This window comes from Acinonyx jubatus, chromosome B1, assembly GCF_027475565.1.
Source record: "Acinonyx jubatus isolate Ajub_Pintada_27869175 chromosome B1, VMU_Ajub_asm_v1.0, whole genome shotgun sequence".
NCBI classification, from domain to species: Eukaryota; Metazoa; Chordata; class Mammalia; order Carnivora; family Felidae; genus Acinonyx; species Acinonyx jubatus.
Genome location: NC_069382.1, coordinates 37,311,269 through 37,327,484, shown reverse-complemented (window position 1 = coordinate 37,327,484; position 16,216 = coordinate 37,311,269). Strand labels below are relative to the sequence as shown.

General features: G+C 39.2%; 1 protein-coding gene across 1 annotated transcript in view; it reads left to right on the top strand.

The window, feature by feature from the left end:
* PSD3 (pleckstrin and Sec7 domain containing 3) overlaps positions 1-1,795 on the top strand; it is a 780,457-nt gene extending 778,662 nt beyond the window's left edge. Inside the window, exon 20 of the mRNA XM_053216464.1 lies at positions 1,263-1,795. Coding sequence (XP_053072439.1) covers positions 1,263-1,334 — 72 coding nt within the window. The 3' untranslated portion in view covers positions 1,335-1,795. The remainder of the gene's footprint in view (positions 1-1,262) is intronic.
* Positions 1,796-16,216: the final 14,421 nt, after the last annotated feature.

Genomic DNA, 16,216 nt, shown 5'->3' with positions numbered 1-16,216 from the left:
CAGTTTTCTAGTGTAAGTATATCCCGTGCAATACTTGAGATGCAATTATGCTATAAAAAACATTCATTGTTTGGGATGCCTGGACAGTTCAGTCAAGCGTCCAACTCTGGATTTGGGCTCACGTCATGATCTCATAGTTGTGGGATTAAGCCCTGCATCGGTTTCCCTGCTGAGCGTGGAGACTGCTTGGGATTCTCTCTCCCTCTCTCTCCCATCCCCTGCTCAAACATGTTCTCTCACTCTCTCTCAAAATAAATAAACATAAAAAAACAGTATTCATTGTTTATCTGAAGATCAAATGTAACTGTGTATCCTATATTTTATCTGGCAGTCCTACACAGGGGGTCCCTTTGGGTAGCATTTCCTTGCTAATTGCCCTTCTTTTTCGCCAAAAAGAGGATTTTATCAATATCTTTAGGTTAGTAAGATGCTCTAGTGGAAGTCAAATTATAATCTGAATTTTGCGTAGCTTCTTAGGGGCGGAAAAAACTATACTTGCTCAGGTGAGGTACTGTGCCATGTACCTGGAATCCCAAGAAACTGCTCAATAAATACATTTTGGATGGAATCAAAACTAGAGGCATTCGGTGATGCCTTTCCATTGAAATCATTTGTAACACTTTTCCATACCAAGGAGCCAGTTTCCCAGTATAATCACAGGGTCTTGGGGGGACAGTACACTAGGCAGTACTAAATGTACTGCCGCTGCTCAGTAGAACAAATGGTTAAGAACAGAGATAGTGGAATCCAAAGGAGCTTCCTTTAACTCCATGCCCTGCACCTTATTAACTGTGTGAACTTGGGCATGTTACCTAATCTCTATTCCAGTTCCACACTATTAAAATGTGAATAACAACACCCAGCTCACGGGGTTGTTATGGGTCTTAAATGAGACAACACATATAAAACACTTAGCACAGTACTTGGCCCTTAGCAAACCCTAAAAATAATAATAGCTAACATTACCTTACCAATGATATTAATTCTGTTAATGGTAATTGTCAGCTTTTTCTTCCTGCTTCTGGCCCAGGAAGAATAGTGCTTTTAGCATATATCTTGGTTAATCCACAATGTGTTGATTTTGTAATTTAACTCAAAGAATTTTGGAGAAGGTTACTTTGCTAAACCCCAGACTGCACATAAAGGTTAACAAGTATTTAGCACTGCATTCTCTACTTTTGTTATTATCTTGGTCCTTTAGAAAGGTATTGTTCAGTATGGTAGCCACTAATCACATGTGGCAATTTGAAATTCTATTTTAGGATACCGGACCAACATGTCAGAGATATAGGGGGATCCATACTTCCCATGTCTCTCAAACAAAGAAGTGCTGAAGCCAAACGACTTTGAACCCCAAAGACTGGGAGGAAAAGAGACTGAATCTACCAGGAAGAAAATGAGACAACTTGAGAGACCATAGGTGGGTGATTGCAAACTGGGGGAGATAAAATGGCCACATGGGCATGGAAGGGAAGGATCCCCTTCTGTGGAGAGACATAGGGAAGAGAAAGAGCAGTTGGGGAAGTGTAGGACTGTATCTGGGCAAGAGAAAAACCTTGGACTGGGACTGAGAGGATCCCATCTCTAACTGTGGGGCTTTCTTGGGACCGGGGCCCACTCCCTGTTTGCACACCTGGGGAGGAGGGAAGCCAGCCCTGGGTTGGGTGGTAGATCGGGGACACAATCCATAGTAGGAGAAAGCCCTCCCTGGAGGGCTACACCATAGGACAAAGCCTGCCTGCATCCACCACCCCAGGCTCAGTGGCTAGGTCAAGGGTACAATCCGCAGTAGGAGAAAGCAGCCTCTTCCCTGGCGTGCTGTGGGACAGGACAAAGCCTGCCTACAGCCACCACCCCCAGGGCTCCACAGCAAGGTCAGTGGTGTAGTCCACAGTAGGAGAAGGGGGTCCTCCCTGAAGTTCTGTGGCACAAAGCCAGCCAGGAACACATATTGGGCTGCACAGAGAGGCGCTTCCCCAATGCCAGAGCACACAGAGTGGGTCTTTGAATCGTAACCAAACACAGGGTCAGGGGAGTTGGCAGAGTGACAAGGACTGCCCTGTCTGTGCCCAGGGCACAGTGAGGATGACTCAAATGGAGTCCATTGGGTCCCTGGAGAAGAGACTGGGGGGTCACCATTCCTCACCCCCACCCCCCCACCACTACCACAAGGCAGGGTTTCAGGGACAGTCTATGGAGCCCACAGTGGAGGTGGTACCAGCCTATGCCAAACCACTCCCCTCCACACTGGGTAACTGTGTATCTACTGGAGCTGGACAGACCCTGTGGAACCAGCTGGACAGCTCCTCCAGACCAGTGCTGCAGCATTGCCTGAATTAATTCTTGGTCAATTCTGGATATATAGATATATTCTCCCCACCATTTCTCCTCATCTCTTCCCTCCTCTAGGTTGGTTACTCTGGTTGTTGGTTTGTCTAAACAGATATATTTAATCCATTCTCTTGATACATGTTCTACACCTCCTTCTTTACATTCCTTTCTCTCTCTCTGGAATAATCAAGCCATAGAGTTTGTCTGGGTAACTTTATTGCCATTTCTTTTTCCCCACCTCCTTCCTTATTTTCCTTTCTTTCGCTCTGGATTAAGCCTTTTAGTCTCTCTGCCTAGTCAATATTTATTTTTTTCTTTTTACCCACCCCCGTCATTTCTCTATTTGTATGTGCTCTTCCATAAACACTGCCTCCACTGTGTACTTTACTTGTATCCAGTATTTCTCGTTTTTTGCTTTTGGATTGTTTTTAGTTTTTTGGTTTTTGTTTTTGTTTATTTGTTTCTTTTATTTGTGTGTTTTCGTGTTTTTGTCTCCCGTTTTTGTTTGTTTTCCTTTACAAGGTTACTCCAAGGAACAAATCAAAGCACACTTGGTGGAAAGTACAAAACATCACTACTAGTAGGGAAATAAAATAACCAAAGTCACAACAGAGAGCAAGTAACAATTCCCGAAAAAAACATCTCCTGAAGGGCCAGGCCCTGGGCAGGCCCTCCTTCAATATAGCAGTGCTTACAGGTGCAGAGCACAAAACAAGCTTTTAAAATACATAAGGGACAGAAAGGAACAGAAAACTAGCCAAAATGACGAAACAGAATTCTCCTCAAAAAAAATTCCAGGAAGTAGCGACAGCTAACGAATTGATCAAAACCGATTTAAGCAATATAACTGAACAAGAATTTAGAATAATAGTCATAAAATTAATTTCTGGGCTTGAAAAAAGCATAACGACAGCAGAGAATCTATTCCTACAGAGATAAAGGGACTAACAAAATAGTCTTGATAAATTAAAAAAATGCTATAAATGAGGTGCAAAATAAAATGGAGGCGACCATAGAACGGACTGAAGAGGCAGAGGGGAGAATAGGTGAATTAGAAGATAAAATTATGGAAAAAGAGGAAGCTGAAAAAAAGATAAAAAAAATCCAGGATACAAGGGGAGAATTAGAGAACTAAGTGATTCAATCACATAGAACAATATCCATATCATAGGAATTCCAGAAGAAAAAAGAGAGAGAGAAAGGGGCTGAAGATATACTTGAACAAATCATAGCAGAGAACTTTCCTGATCTGGGAAAGGAAAAAGGCATTGAAATCCAAGAGGCACAGAGAACTCTGTTCAGATGTAACTTGAAGCGATCTTCTGTATGACATATCATAGTAAACCTGGCAAAATACAAAGATAAAGAGAGAATTATGAAAGCAGCTAGGGATAAATGGGCCTTAACATACAAAGGTAGACACATAAGGGTAGTAGCAGACCTATCTACTGAAACTTGCAGGCCAGAAAGGAAATCTTCAATGTGATGAACAGAAAATACATGCAGCCAAGAATCCTTTATCCGGCAAGTCTGTCATTCAGAATAGAAGGAGAGATAAAGGTCTTCCCAAACAAAAACTGAAGGAATTCATCACCACTAAACCAGCCCTACAAGAGATCCTAAGGGGGATTCTGTGAGTGAAATGTTGCAAGGACCACAAAGTACCAGAGACATCACTACAAGCAAGAAACTTACAGACATCACAATGACTCTAAACCCATATCTTTCTACTATAACACTGAATGTAAATGGACTAAATGCTCCAACCAAAAGATATAGCATAGCAGAATGGATTAAAAAAAACAAGACCCATCTATTTGCTGTCTACAAGAGATTCATTTTAGACCTGAGGACACCTTCAGCTTGAAAGTGACGGGATGGAGAACTATCATGCTACTGGAAGTCAAAAGAAAGCTGCAGTAGCCATACTTAGACAAACTAGACTTTAAATTAAAGGCTGTAACAAGAGATGGAGAAGGGCATTATATCATAATTACAGGGTCTATCCATCAGGAATAGCTAACAACTATAAATGCCTATGGACAGAATTTGAGAGCACCCAAATATATAAAACAATCACAAACATAAGCAACCTTATGGATAATAATGTGGTAATTGTAGGCGACTTTAATACTCCATTTACAACAATGCATAGATCATCTAGACAGAGAATCAGTAAAGAAACAATGGCCCTGAATGATACATTGGATCAGATGAAATTGACAGCTATATTTAGAACTCTGCATCCCAAAGAAACAGAATATACTTGCTTCTCGAATGCACATGGAACATTACCCAAGATAGATCACATACTGGTTCACAAAACATCCCTCAGTAAATATAAAAGAATTGAGATCATATCACGCACATTTTCAGATCCCAATGCTATGAAACTTGAAATCAACCACAGGAAAAATCTGGAAAACCTCCAAAAGCATGGAGGTTAAAGAACACCCTACTAAAGAATGAATGGGTCAACCAGGCAATTAGAGAAGAAATTTAAAAATATATGGAAATGAATGAAAATGAAAACATGACAGTCCAAACCCATTGGGATTCAGTAAAGGCAGTTCTAAGAGGAAAATACATTGCAATCCTTGTCTATCTCAAGATTGCAAAATACATTGCAATCCAGGCCTATCTCAAGAAAAATTCCAAATATAAAATCTAACAGCACACCTAAAGGAAATAGAAGCAGAACAACAAAGACACAACAAACCCAGCAGAAGCTAAATAAAAATCAGAGAAGAAATAAACAATACAGAATCCAAAAAACAATAGAGCAGATCAATGAAACCAAGAGTTGGTTTTTTTGAAAAAAAATAAACAAAATTAGTAAACGTCTAGCCAGGCTTCTCAAAAAGAAAAGAGAGAGGACCCAACTAGATAAGATCACAAATGAAAATGGAATTATTGCAACCAATCCCTCAGAAATAGAAGCAATTATTAGGAAAATGTGAAAAATTATATGCAAACTGGACAACCTGGAAGATATTGACAAATTTCTAAACACCCACACACTAGCAAAACTCAAATAGGAAGAAATAGAAAATTTGAACAGATCCATAACAAGCGAAGAAATTGAATCAGTTATCAAAAACATCCCAACAAATAAGAGTCTAGGACCAGATGGCTTCTCTGGGGTATTCTACCAGACATTTAAAGCAGAGATAATACCTATCCTTCTCAAGCTGTTCCAAAAAATAGAAAGGGAAGGAAAACTTCCAGACTCATTCTATGAAGCCAGCATTACTTTGATTCCCAAACCAGACAGAGACCCAGCAAAAAAATACAACTACAGGCTAATATCCCTGATGAATATGGATGAAAATTCTTAACAAGATACTAGCAAATCGAATTCAGCAGCATATAAAAAGAATTATTCACCATGATCAAGTGGTATTCATTCCTAGGCTGCAGGGCTAGTTCAACATTCACAAATCAATCAATGTGATACCTCACATTAATAAAAGAAAAGAACCATATGATCCTGTCAATCGATGCAGAAAAAGCATTCGAAAAATTCAGCATCCTTTGTTAATAAAAACCCTCGAGAATGTAGGATAGAAGGAACATACTTAAACATCATAAAAGCCATTTATGTAAGGCCCACAGCTAATATCCTCAATGGAGAGAAACTGACAACTTTCTCCCTAAGATCAGAACGACAGAGAAGTCCACTCTCACCACTGTTGTTTAACAGTGTTGGAAATCCTAGCCTCAACAGACAACAGAATGAAATCAAAGCATCAAAATTGGCAAAGATGAAATCAAGGGTTCACTTTTTGCAGATGACATGATACTGTATATGGAAAACCCGAAAGACTGAACCATAATAGAAATGAACATGAATTCAGCACATTGCAGGATACAAAATTAATGTATAGAAATTGATTGCATTATTCTATACCAATAATGAAGCAACAGAAAGAGAAACAAAGAAACTGATCCCATTCACAACTGCACCAAGAACCATAAAATGCCTAGGAATAAACCTAACCAAAGATGTAAAAGAACTGTATGTGAAAACTATAGAAAGCTTATGAAGGAAGTTGAAGAAGATAAAAAGAAATGGAAAAAATTCCATGATCATGGATTGGAAGAATAAATATTGTTAAAATGTCAATACTACCCAAAGCAATCTACACATTCAATGCAATCCCAATCAAAATTGCACCAGCATTCTTCTTAAAGCTAGAACAAACTATCCTAAAATTTGTATGAAACCACAAAAGACCCCAAATAGCCAAATATTGAAGAAGACCAAAGTGGGAGGCATCACAAACCCAGACTTTAGCCTCCACTACAAAGCTGTAATCATCAACACAGCATGGTATTGGCACAAAAACAGACACAAAGACCAATGGAATAGAATAGAAACCCCAGAATTGGACCCACAAACGTATGGCCAACTAATCTTTGACAAAGTAGGAAAGAGTATCCAATGGAAAAAGACGGTCTCTTTAACAAATGGTGCTGGGAGAATTGGACAGCAACATGCAGAAGAATGAAACTAGACCACTTTCTTACACCATACACAAAAATAAACTCAAAATGGATGAAGGACCTGAATGTGAGACAGGAAACCCTCAAAACCCTAGAGGAGAAATCAGGAAAAAACCTCATTGACCTCAGACACAGCAATTTCTTACTCAACACATCCCCAAAGGCAAGGGCATTAAAACCAAAAATGAACTATTTGGACCTCATCAAGATAAAGGGCTTCTGCACTACAAAAGGAAACAATCAACAAAACTAAAAGTCAACTGATGGAATGGGAAAAGATATTTGCAAATGACATCTCAGATAAAGGGCTAGTATCCAAAATCTATAAAGAACTCACCAAACTCCACACCCGAAAAACAATCCACTGACGAAAAGGGCAGAAGACATGAATAGACACTTCTCCAAAGAAGACATCCAGATGGGCAACAGACACATGAAAAGATGCTCAATGTCACTCTTCATCAGGGAAATACAAATCAAAACCACACTAAGATGCCACCTCATGCTGGTCAGAGTGGCTAAAATGACCAAATTAGTAGACTATAGAGGCTGGCGAGGATGTGGAGAAACAGGAACCCTCTTGTATTGTTGGTGGGCATGCAAACTGGCGCAGCCACTCTGGAAAACAGTGTGGAGATTCCTCAAAAAATTAAAAATAGAACTACCTTATTACCCAGCAATAGCACTGCTAGGAATTTACCCAAGGGATACAGGAGTGCTGATGCATAGGGGCACTTGTACCCCAATGTTTATAGCAACACTTTCAACAATAGCCAAATTATGGAAAGAGCCTAAATGTCCATCAACTGACAAATGGATAAAGAAGATGTGGTTTATATGTACAATGGAATACTACTTGGCAATGAGAAAGAATGAAATCTGGCCATTTGCAGCAACGTGGATGAAACTGGAGGGTATTATGCTAAGTGAAATAAGCCAGGCAGAGAAAGACAGATACTGTATGTTTTCATTCATATGTGGATCCTGAGAAACTTAACAGAAGACCATGGGGGAGGGGAAGGTGAAAAAAAAGTTATAGAGAGGGAGGAAGGAAAACCATAAGAGACTTAAGTACTGAGAACAAACTGAGGATTGATGGCAGAGTGGGGGAAGTGGGGGATGGGCATTGAGGAGGGCACATGTTGGGATGAGCACTGGGTGTGGTATGGAAACCAATTTGACAGTAAATTATATTTAATAAAAAAATCAAATTCTATTTTAGTTTCCTGACCTATATATCACTGATACATAACATACATGATATATGACATACACTATGTATATATACATATATATGTGTGTGTATAAATATATATTTCCATAATCTGTTGGACAGTACTGCCCTAGACTCATGTTTATGTTGAGATTTTCCATGCACTTCACATAGCATACATGATAACAATGAAACTTTTATGAATCCAGTTCCAGGCGTCCAGAATTGATTCATTCATTTAACCAATATTTATTCTGCCATAGAACTATGCTCAGTAATAACTGCAAAAAATGTAGCCAAACATTACTTCAGTCTTTACATAAAAACTTTGCTAAATAGCCTCTGAGGGAAATTCCAATAAAGATACTATTAAGTATAACAAGTATCTAATTGAAATAAGAACCAATGAAATTTACTAAAAAAGCGTGTGTAATGCAACCCAATGAGCAAGTCTCCTATGAATTTTTGTTTTTTTTTTTCTTGGAAATATGAATCTCTATTCCTCTCCCTGTTTCCCTAGAACTATTAAAATCAGGGTGATTGAATAATCCTCCTACATCTCCTTCCTCTAGTTTGTCTACTGGGAAATGTGGAAGTGGGGATACTCCATGATGGGGATGAAGACAACTTGCAGCCAGGTTGTGGACCTACTTTGAGAGGCAGAGTTTCCACCCTGAAGGGTCTCACCATTGGGCATTGTGTTCTGTGGGCTTGCCTTTCAGTGCTTGCTGTTTAGGTAATCTCATGATTCCTAATCAGGGTCTTTTCCCATAAGAGACATGCCCGTGGATAGAGGTAGATGAAAACTTAGATCTGGGAATTTCAGTTCTGCCTGAAAGCATTCAAGCAGCATATTCTCCTCAAAGTCAAGCTAAATTCTAGATCTGACCAGATGTAATTAAGATGACAGAAGAGTAGGGAACCATAAGCTTGTCTTATCCCTTGAACCCCGCTAGGTATTTATCAAATCATTCTGAACAACCAAGAAATAAATCAGAGATCTGAGAGAATAAAAACTGCAAGTATACAAGTAGAAAAGTGACCACATCTTGAAAGGCAAGAGGTGTAGTGTGTTACTGAGGGGATATATAATTGTACAGCAGTGGAGAAGGTGCTCTGCTTATGGAGGCTACTATAAAGTATTATTAGCAGCCTAGAACAAAATCTGAACTTTTAGAAGTCCGATACCATGAGTAATGTGCCTACCTTAAAGGTGCTCAGGTGGCAAAGTGGAGTGGAGTCCCAGGAGTGACAGCATGGTCTGAAAATCCCCTGGGTTGCAAAAAAAATGGGTGGTGCCAACATGCTGCACTGCTTCCAGGCATAAGACCAGGGACTCCGGCTGAAGACAGGGAGCTGGGGTGCTGGCTTTCTGATATGTTTTGCCATAAACTCCAAACTGCTATGTAGTCATGTGACCTCTTTCCTAGCATGGACTGACAAATGACAAAAGCACAGTGAACACAGCTGTCCCAGAGAGACAGTGTGGCTCCACACTTCAGGAGTCCCTACAATTTGGAGTTTTGAAACTCAGTCACATGCCTGAGGTAAAAAAGGCTCAGACAGAGGCAGGCTAAACACAGGGTTCTGATGGACAACAGGGACACAAAGGGGTGAATGCTCTTCTGTGAGGGTTCTCTAAAGAGTGGGAGAACACAAACTTTCAGCTCTGGGGCTAGAGAGCTGATGCCACCATATTCATCTGGCCCATCAATGCTGAAAACCTTCAGGGAGCAAAAAGAGCACCTAATGGAAGCCTGAGCCGCTTATACCAAGCTCCACCCCTCTGTGCTATGGAGACTCATTTCCACTAGGGCAAGTCTACCTGAGAAGCAGCATAACAGGTCATTCCCCCAGAAGACCAGCATGAATGATTCCCTCATATTAAGTCTACTCATCATAGAGTGCTGCAAAACTTCACCTCTAGGGGAAATAGAACCTAGTTTCCCTTATACTTTAATTCTTTATTTTTATTATTTTTTCATTTCATTTTTCATTTATCTCTTTTTTCAATTCCTTTTTCTATTATTTTAAAAATATTTATATTTTTTATTTTTATTAATTAATTAATTTATTTATTTATTTAATGATATAGATTTTCTTAACAAGCAGACCAAAACACACCCAGGATCTAGTATTTTGTTTTCTTTCTCCATTTGGTTAATGTGTTTAATGTTTTTTTTCTGTCTTTTCTTTTCTGGACAAAATGACAAGATGGAAAAATTCACCCCAAAAGAATGAACATGAAGTAGAACTCATGGCCAGGGATTTAATCAATACGCATATAAGTAAGATGACAGACTAGAATTAAAATGATTATAAGGATACTACTTGGGCTTGAAAAAGGCATAGAAGAGACTAGAGACACCCTTACTGCATAGATGAAAGAACTAAAAACTACTCAGGCCAAAATAAAAAAATGTTGTAACTGAAATGCAAACCCAAATGGAAGCCATAAAAACAAGGATGATTGAAGCAGAGGAGGTAATCAGTGATACAAAAGATAAAATTATGGAAAATAATGAAGCTGAAAAGAACAGGGAAACATGGGAACAGGGAACATGGTCATGGACCATGAAGGCAGACTTAGGGGACTCAGTGACTTATTAAAACACAATAACATCATATCATAGGAGTCCAAGAAGACAAAGAGGGAAGAATAGGGGCAAAAGGTTTATTCAAACATATAGCTGAACCACGTTTGTGTGGAGAGATCTGTTGGGAACCTAATATGTTTTCCCTTGTAAGTTAAGAACGTTTTTTCCCCCTTGGTGCTTTAATGATTCTTTCCTTGTCTGTGTATTTTGTGAATTTTACTATGATATTCCTTGGTGATGGTCAACTTTTTTGAATTTAATGGATATTCTCTGTGCTTCTTGGATTTTGATATCTGTGTCCTTCCCCAGATTAGGGAAGTTTTCAGTTGCATGTTCACTTTTTGGGGCTTCAATTATATGTATTTTGGATCTTCTTTGCTTACTTTTTATATCTATCTCACTTTCTCTCTGCTCCCTTTTATCTCTTCTTTATTTAATTTTCATTGTTTTTGGCTATACTTATTCCTCTCCTCAGTACCCTTTATTACTTTTTCAATAAAATATTTTCCTTGTGCCCCTTGTAATTTAACCTTATTTTTTCAGATGATTTTCAATTTTTTCCTAACTTTGGTCAAGTCTTATTTCTTCCTATGTAGGGGAAAGTTTTTTGGATTTCCAAATTTGTTGGAACATATTGAGAGTTTTTTCATATCTTCAAAATGTTTTCAAGGATATCTATGATATTGGATATTGGTTGAGAGTTGAGTTTTCCCCTGCTGCTTTGGGGGATGAGGAAAGGGCTGGACAATTTTTATCAAATTTTCATGTTTTGTTTTATTCTTAAATGCATATATAATAAGTACCATTTTCTGTTATTTGCAATGCGTTATTTTTTCCTGGACCAGCAATAAAAGATGATGTTTTAAAAGCTAACTGTAAGGAGTTTTCATGGCTCATTAGGTTTCTTATCTCAAGTTTACCTTCTTTTTATTTGGAATAGGTTAAATTTCTTTAATAAGTGATGCCTTATGGAAGAGGGAGTGTTAACTGATTTTGTGATTTCCTTTTATTTCTATATAATCCTTAATTTCCACCACTTCCTTCCTCCTTCCCTTCACAACAAAGCCTTCTGCTTCTAACTTGTATCCCCTTCTCTCAGAAGTGGTACTTTCCCCGAGTTTCCTTCTCAAATTCTGAATAATTTCAAGTCCTTTCTTTCCAAGTCTCTTTCAGCCAGTGCTCTGCTCTACCAGGTCTGTTCTCAGAATTTCTTCAATCAGGGTAGGGCTTCATCTCTCCAGAGGTGATTTTATCTGTGTTCTGCCACAAACTAGTCAGTCTCCCTCTTTTTCTTTTCTGTGGAGTTTCTCTCTGATTCTCCACTTCTGAATGGACTCAAGTTGTCTCATCTCAATTTATTTCAGATATTTATTTTCCTACTTACATGCAAATTAAGATTTTAGTATTCTTTTATCCTGTAGAGGAAAACATACTGTAGGCATACTTTTAAGGGTAGTTTTACTTGAACTCCCTTGTGATTTGTATGGTTTTTGTAGGATGTATATAATATTCTATTTCAGATTGCTGTCATTATGCCATGAAAACCAAGAACTCTCTGTACTTCAGAACTTTTATCTTAAAACAAGATGCCTAGAATTTACCTCTCCATGGTATTTTCAGAATTAAATGAGGTCACACATAGAGAATTCCTAACTTGGTACATGGCACATATTAAGTGTTCAACAGATTTTAACTGTTATGTTATTATTCTGGTTCACACTGTAAGTCTTACCCACATCAGATGCTTTCACTGGATCCTCATGCATCAAGAATCCTTGGTGGGGGGGGGGGGGAGGCTGGGTGGCTCAGTCAGTTTCAGCTCAGGTCATGATCTCACAGTTTGTGAGATTGAACTCTGGGTCGGACTTTGTGCTGACAACACAGAGACTGCTTGGGATTCTTTCCCTGCCCCTCACCTGCTTGCTTGTTCTCTCTCTCAAAATAAATACACTAAAAAAAAGAATCCCCTGGGAGGGAGAATCTGACTTTTAGTTTTAGATCCTCTCTTAGTAGCACATGTACTAGCCTTGTTTTCCTTCACAATTCAACTTGAGTTTGACAAGTAGTCATTTTTACGATTTCTAGAAATCTAAAAAAAAATTCTATTTTTCCTCTGAGGATAAATGCTTCTTCAAAAGCAATTACTCATAAAAGCTGACGGAGTGGTAATGAATGCAAATGTCTTGTTGGTCCCAGCAGGAGAGCTGGAATAGTGGCTCTGCCTCTCATTCTGTCTGAACTGTCTGCACGTGGTTCCTGTGCCATTTGCTATAAGATTTACTTTTTCAAACTGAGCTGTTTCATCTTTCTTTCACTTTACATTTTTCCTCTCTCTTTTTCTGATGCCTCATCCTCTTATTTCTCTTTCTCCCCATCATATCCTCTACCCTCTCTTGCATCTTCAATCACAAATAGGTGATTGCTCTACAGTGTGTCACTTGAACAAATAGTTTATATTTAGAGTACCCTCCTCCCAGATTGAAATTAACATATATCCTTTCATTCAGTTTCCACTTCTTTTTCCAGCTACCTTTACTAAACCATCACCGCTTCATGTATAGACTATATAATATGTAATGCATTCTGGCTAAATGTCTCACTTAGGATGGTGTGCTGAGAAACAATTGCCCTTGAACCTCAAGCCTCTCATGAGCATGCTGTTTCTTATATCACCCCTTAAACAATGGCATGTCTTTTTTAACGTTTATTTTTGTTTATTTTGAGAGAGAGAAAGAGAGAGAGAGAGAAGATGAGTGGGGAAGGGGCAGAGAGAGAGAGAGAGAATACCAAGCAGGCTCCATGCTCAGAGCATGGAGCCTGATGTGGGGCTCAATCTCATGAACAGTGAGGTAATGATCTCGGCCAAAATCAAGAGTTGGGCACTTAACTGACTGAGCCACCCAGGTGCCAGAAGCAATGGTATATCTTTATGTAATGGTTAATTGTGGCTGCAGAGAAATACAGAATACTCAATTTTTATTGCTTAGGAATTTATATAAATCATTCTGGTGTAACTTCTTGACTTTACACTAGGAAGTGTTTTTTGCATCTTTACTTCCCCACCACTCAAGAGACCCTAACATGCATAGAGTTCTTAGGCAATGTAGGATGCTGAATACTGCTCCCCCCAAAGACATCCAGGTCCTAATCCCTGGAACTTGTGAGTATTTCTTTATATGTCAAAAGAGAGTTTGAAAATGTGATCAAGTTTAAGGATCTGGAGACGGGAGATTATCTGGAATATCTGGATAGATCCGATATAATCACTGGGATCTATATAAGAGGGAAGCAGGAGATCATGGAGGAAGCAGATGTGTCAGCAGAAGCTAGAGGTTTGGAGATGATGTAAATAAGGGGTCACAAGGCAAAGAATACAAGTGGCCTCCAGAAACTAGAAAAAGCATGGAGACAGATTCTCTCCAAGAGCCTCCAGAAGGAATGAGCCCTGCCAATACTTTAACTCAAGCCCATAGAAACTGATTTGGGACTTCTAACTCCCCAAATTATAAGAAAATAAATTTGTGTGGTTTAAAACTACTAAATTTTTGGTAATTTCTCACAACAGCACTAAGAAACTGATACATGACAATGTTAGCTACCTTTTTACAAAATGTGTTTACTCTTCACTTAACATTTAACTCCAACACAGTTAAAGAACTTGTCCAAGTTCACAAGGATGATTATAGGCAAAGTGTTGATTAGAACTAGGATGACTAGGGGCGCTTGGGTGGCTCAGTCGGTTAAGCGTCCGACTTCGGCTCAGGTCATGATCTCACAGTTCGTGAGTTCGAGCCCCGCGTTGGGCTCTGTGCTGACAGCTCAGAGCCTGGAACCTGCTTCACATTCTGTGTCTCCCTCTCTCTCTGCCCCTTCCCTGCTCATGCTCTGTCTCTCTCTGTCTCAAAAATAAATAAACATTAAAAAAAAAAGAACTAGGATGACTATATGTACCAGTTAGCTTGATGCATTACAAATAACTCAGAATTTAGTGGTTTAAAACAATGAACATTGGGGTGCATGGGTGGTTCAGTCAGTTAAGCATCTGATTTCAGTTCAAGTCATGATCTCATGGTTCATGAGTTTGAGCCCCATGTCAGGCTCTGTGCTGACAACTCACAGCCAGGACCTTGCTTTGGATTTTGTGTCTCCCTCTCTCTCTGCCTCTCCCCTGCTTGTACTATCTCTCTCTCTCTCTCTTTCTCTCTCTCTCTCTCTTTCTTTCTTTTGCAAAAATAAGTAAAATACTTTTTAAATTTTTTTTTAAATGAACATTTTTTTAGCTAACAACTTTACAGATCATAAATTTAAACTAGGTTCATTTGGGTAGTTTTTCTGATTTTGACTGAGCACATCCATGCATCTGTATTTGGTTGCCAGGTCACCTGAGGATTGGCTGCTCTGTGCTCATCTAGTAGGGTTTTGTCTCTGCTCCACTGATCTTTTAGCCTATAGCAGGCTCACTCAGTCATGTTCTCATGGCAGCTGGAAAGAGCTCCAAAAGAAACAATGAAAATATGCAAGATATATTGGGTCCTGGGCTTGGAACTGACACATCATTTCCACTGTGTTTTATTGGCCAAATCCACTCCTAAGCAAGTCTAGATGCAAGGCAGGGGAATAGATTCCTCTTTTTGATGGTGAAGCTCCAATTCACATTGGAAAGGATGACGGAGTGGTTGATTTTGCAATGTTCCCCATCATATAATTTACATCTTAAACTGGGTCACTTCTGAAAATGAAAGGGGATGCTTTTTAAAAAGATTTAAAAATTTTTTAAATGTTTATTTATTTTTGAGAGAGAGAGACACACACACACAGAGTGTTAGCTGGGATGGGACAGAGAGAGGGAGACACAGAATCTGAAGCAGGTTCCAGGCTCTGAGCTGTCAGCACAGAGCCCAACACAGGGCTCAAACTCACAAGCTGTGAGATTATGACCTGAGCTGAAGTTGGAAGCCTAACCGACTGAGCCACCCAGGAACCCCAAAAGGGAAGGCTTTTAAGAATTACATCAAGGGAGCACTGGGTATCTCAGTTGGTTAAGTGACCAACTTCAGCTCAGGTTCCCCCAATTCATGGGTTAGAGCCCTGTATCAGGCTCTGTGCTGACAGCTCAGAGCCTAGAGCCTGCTTCAACTTGTCTCCCTTTCTCTCTGCCCCTCCCCAATTCATGCTTTGTCTCTCTCTCTCTCTCTCTCTCAAAAATAAATAAATATATTTAAAAATTAAAAAGAAAGAATTATATCAAGAAAACAGATATAAACCAGGACTTTCCAAGAATTAGGCTATTAAGGCCCATATCTCCTGACTCAAAACTCAAGGCTCTTTTTATGTCTCCAGACTGTGTTATGATACTGCTTTTATGATGCTAGGAGGAAGCCACAGAACTTGCAGAGGATAGACCTCAAATTTGAGTCCAAGCCAAAGATTAGCATGAAAGCTATTCCTGGTGTCCAGGTAGATACCTATAAAAATTTTATTTTCCAATTTCTCTCTATAACCCAGTGTCTTCTCCTTTAAAACTCTTCCCTGGGACCTCTAGCACATATCAATGGTCATCAAAGTATTA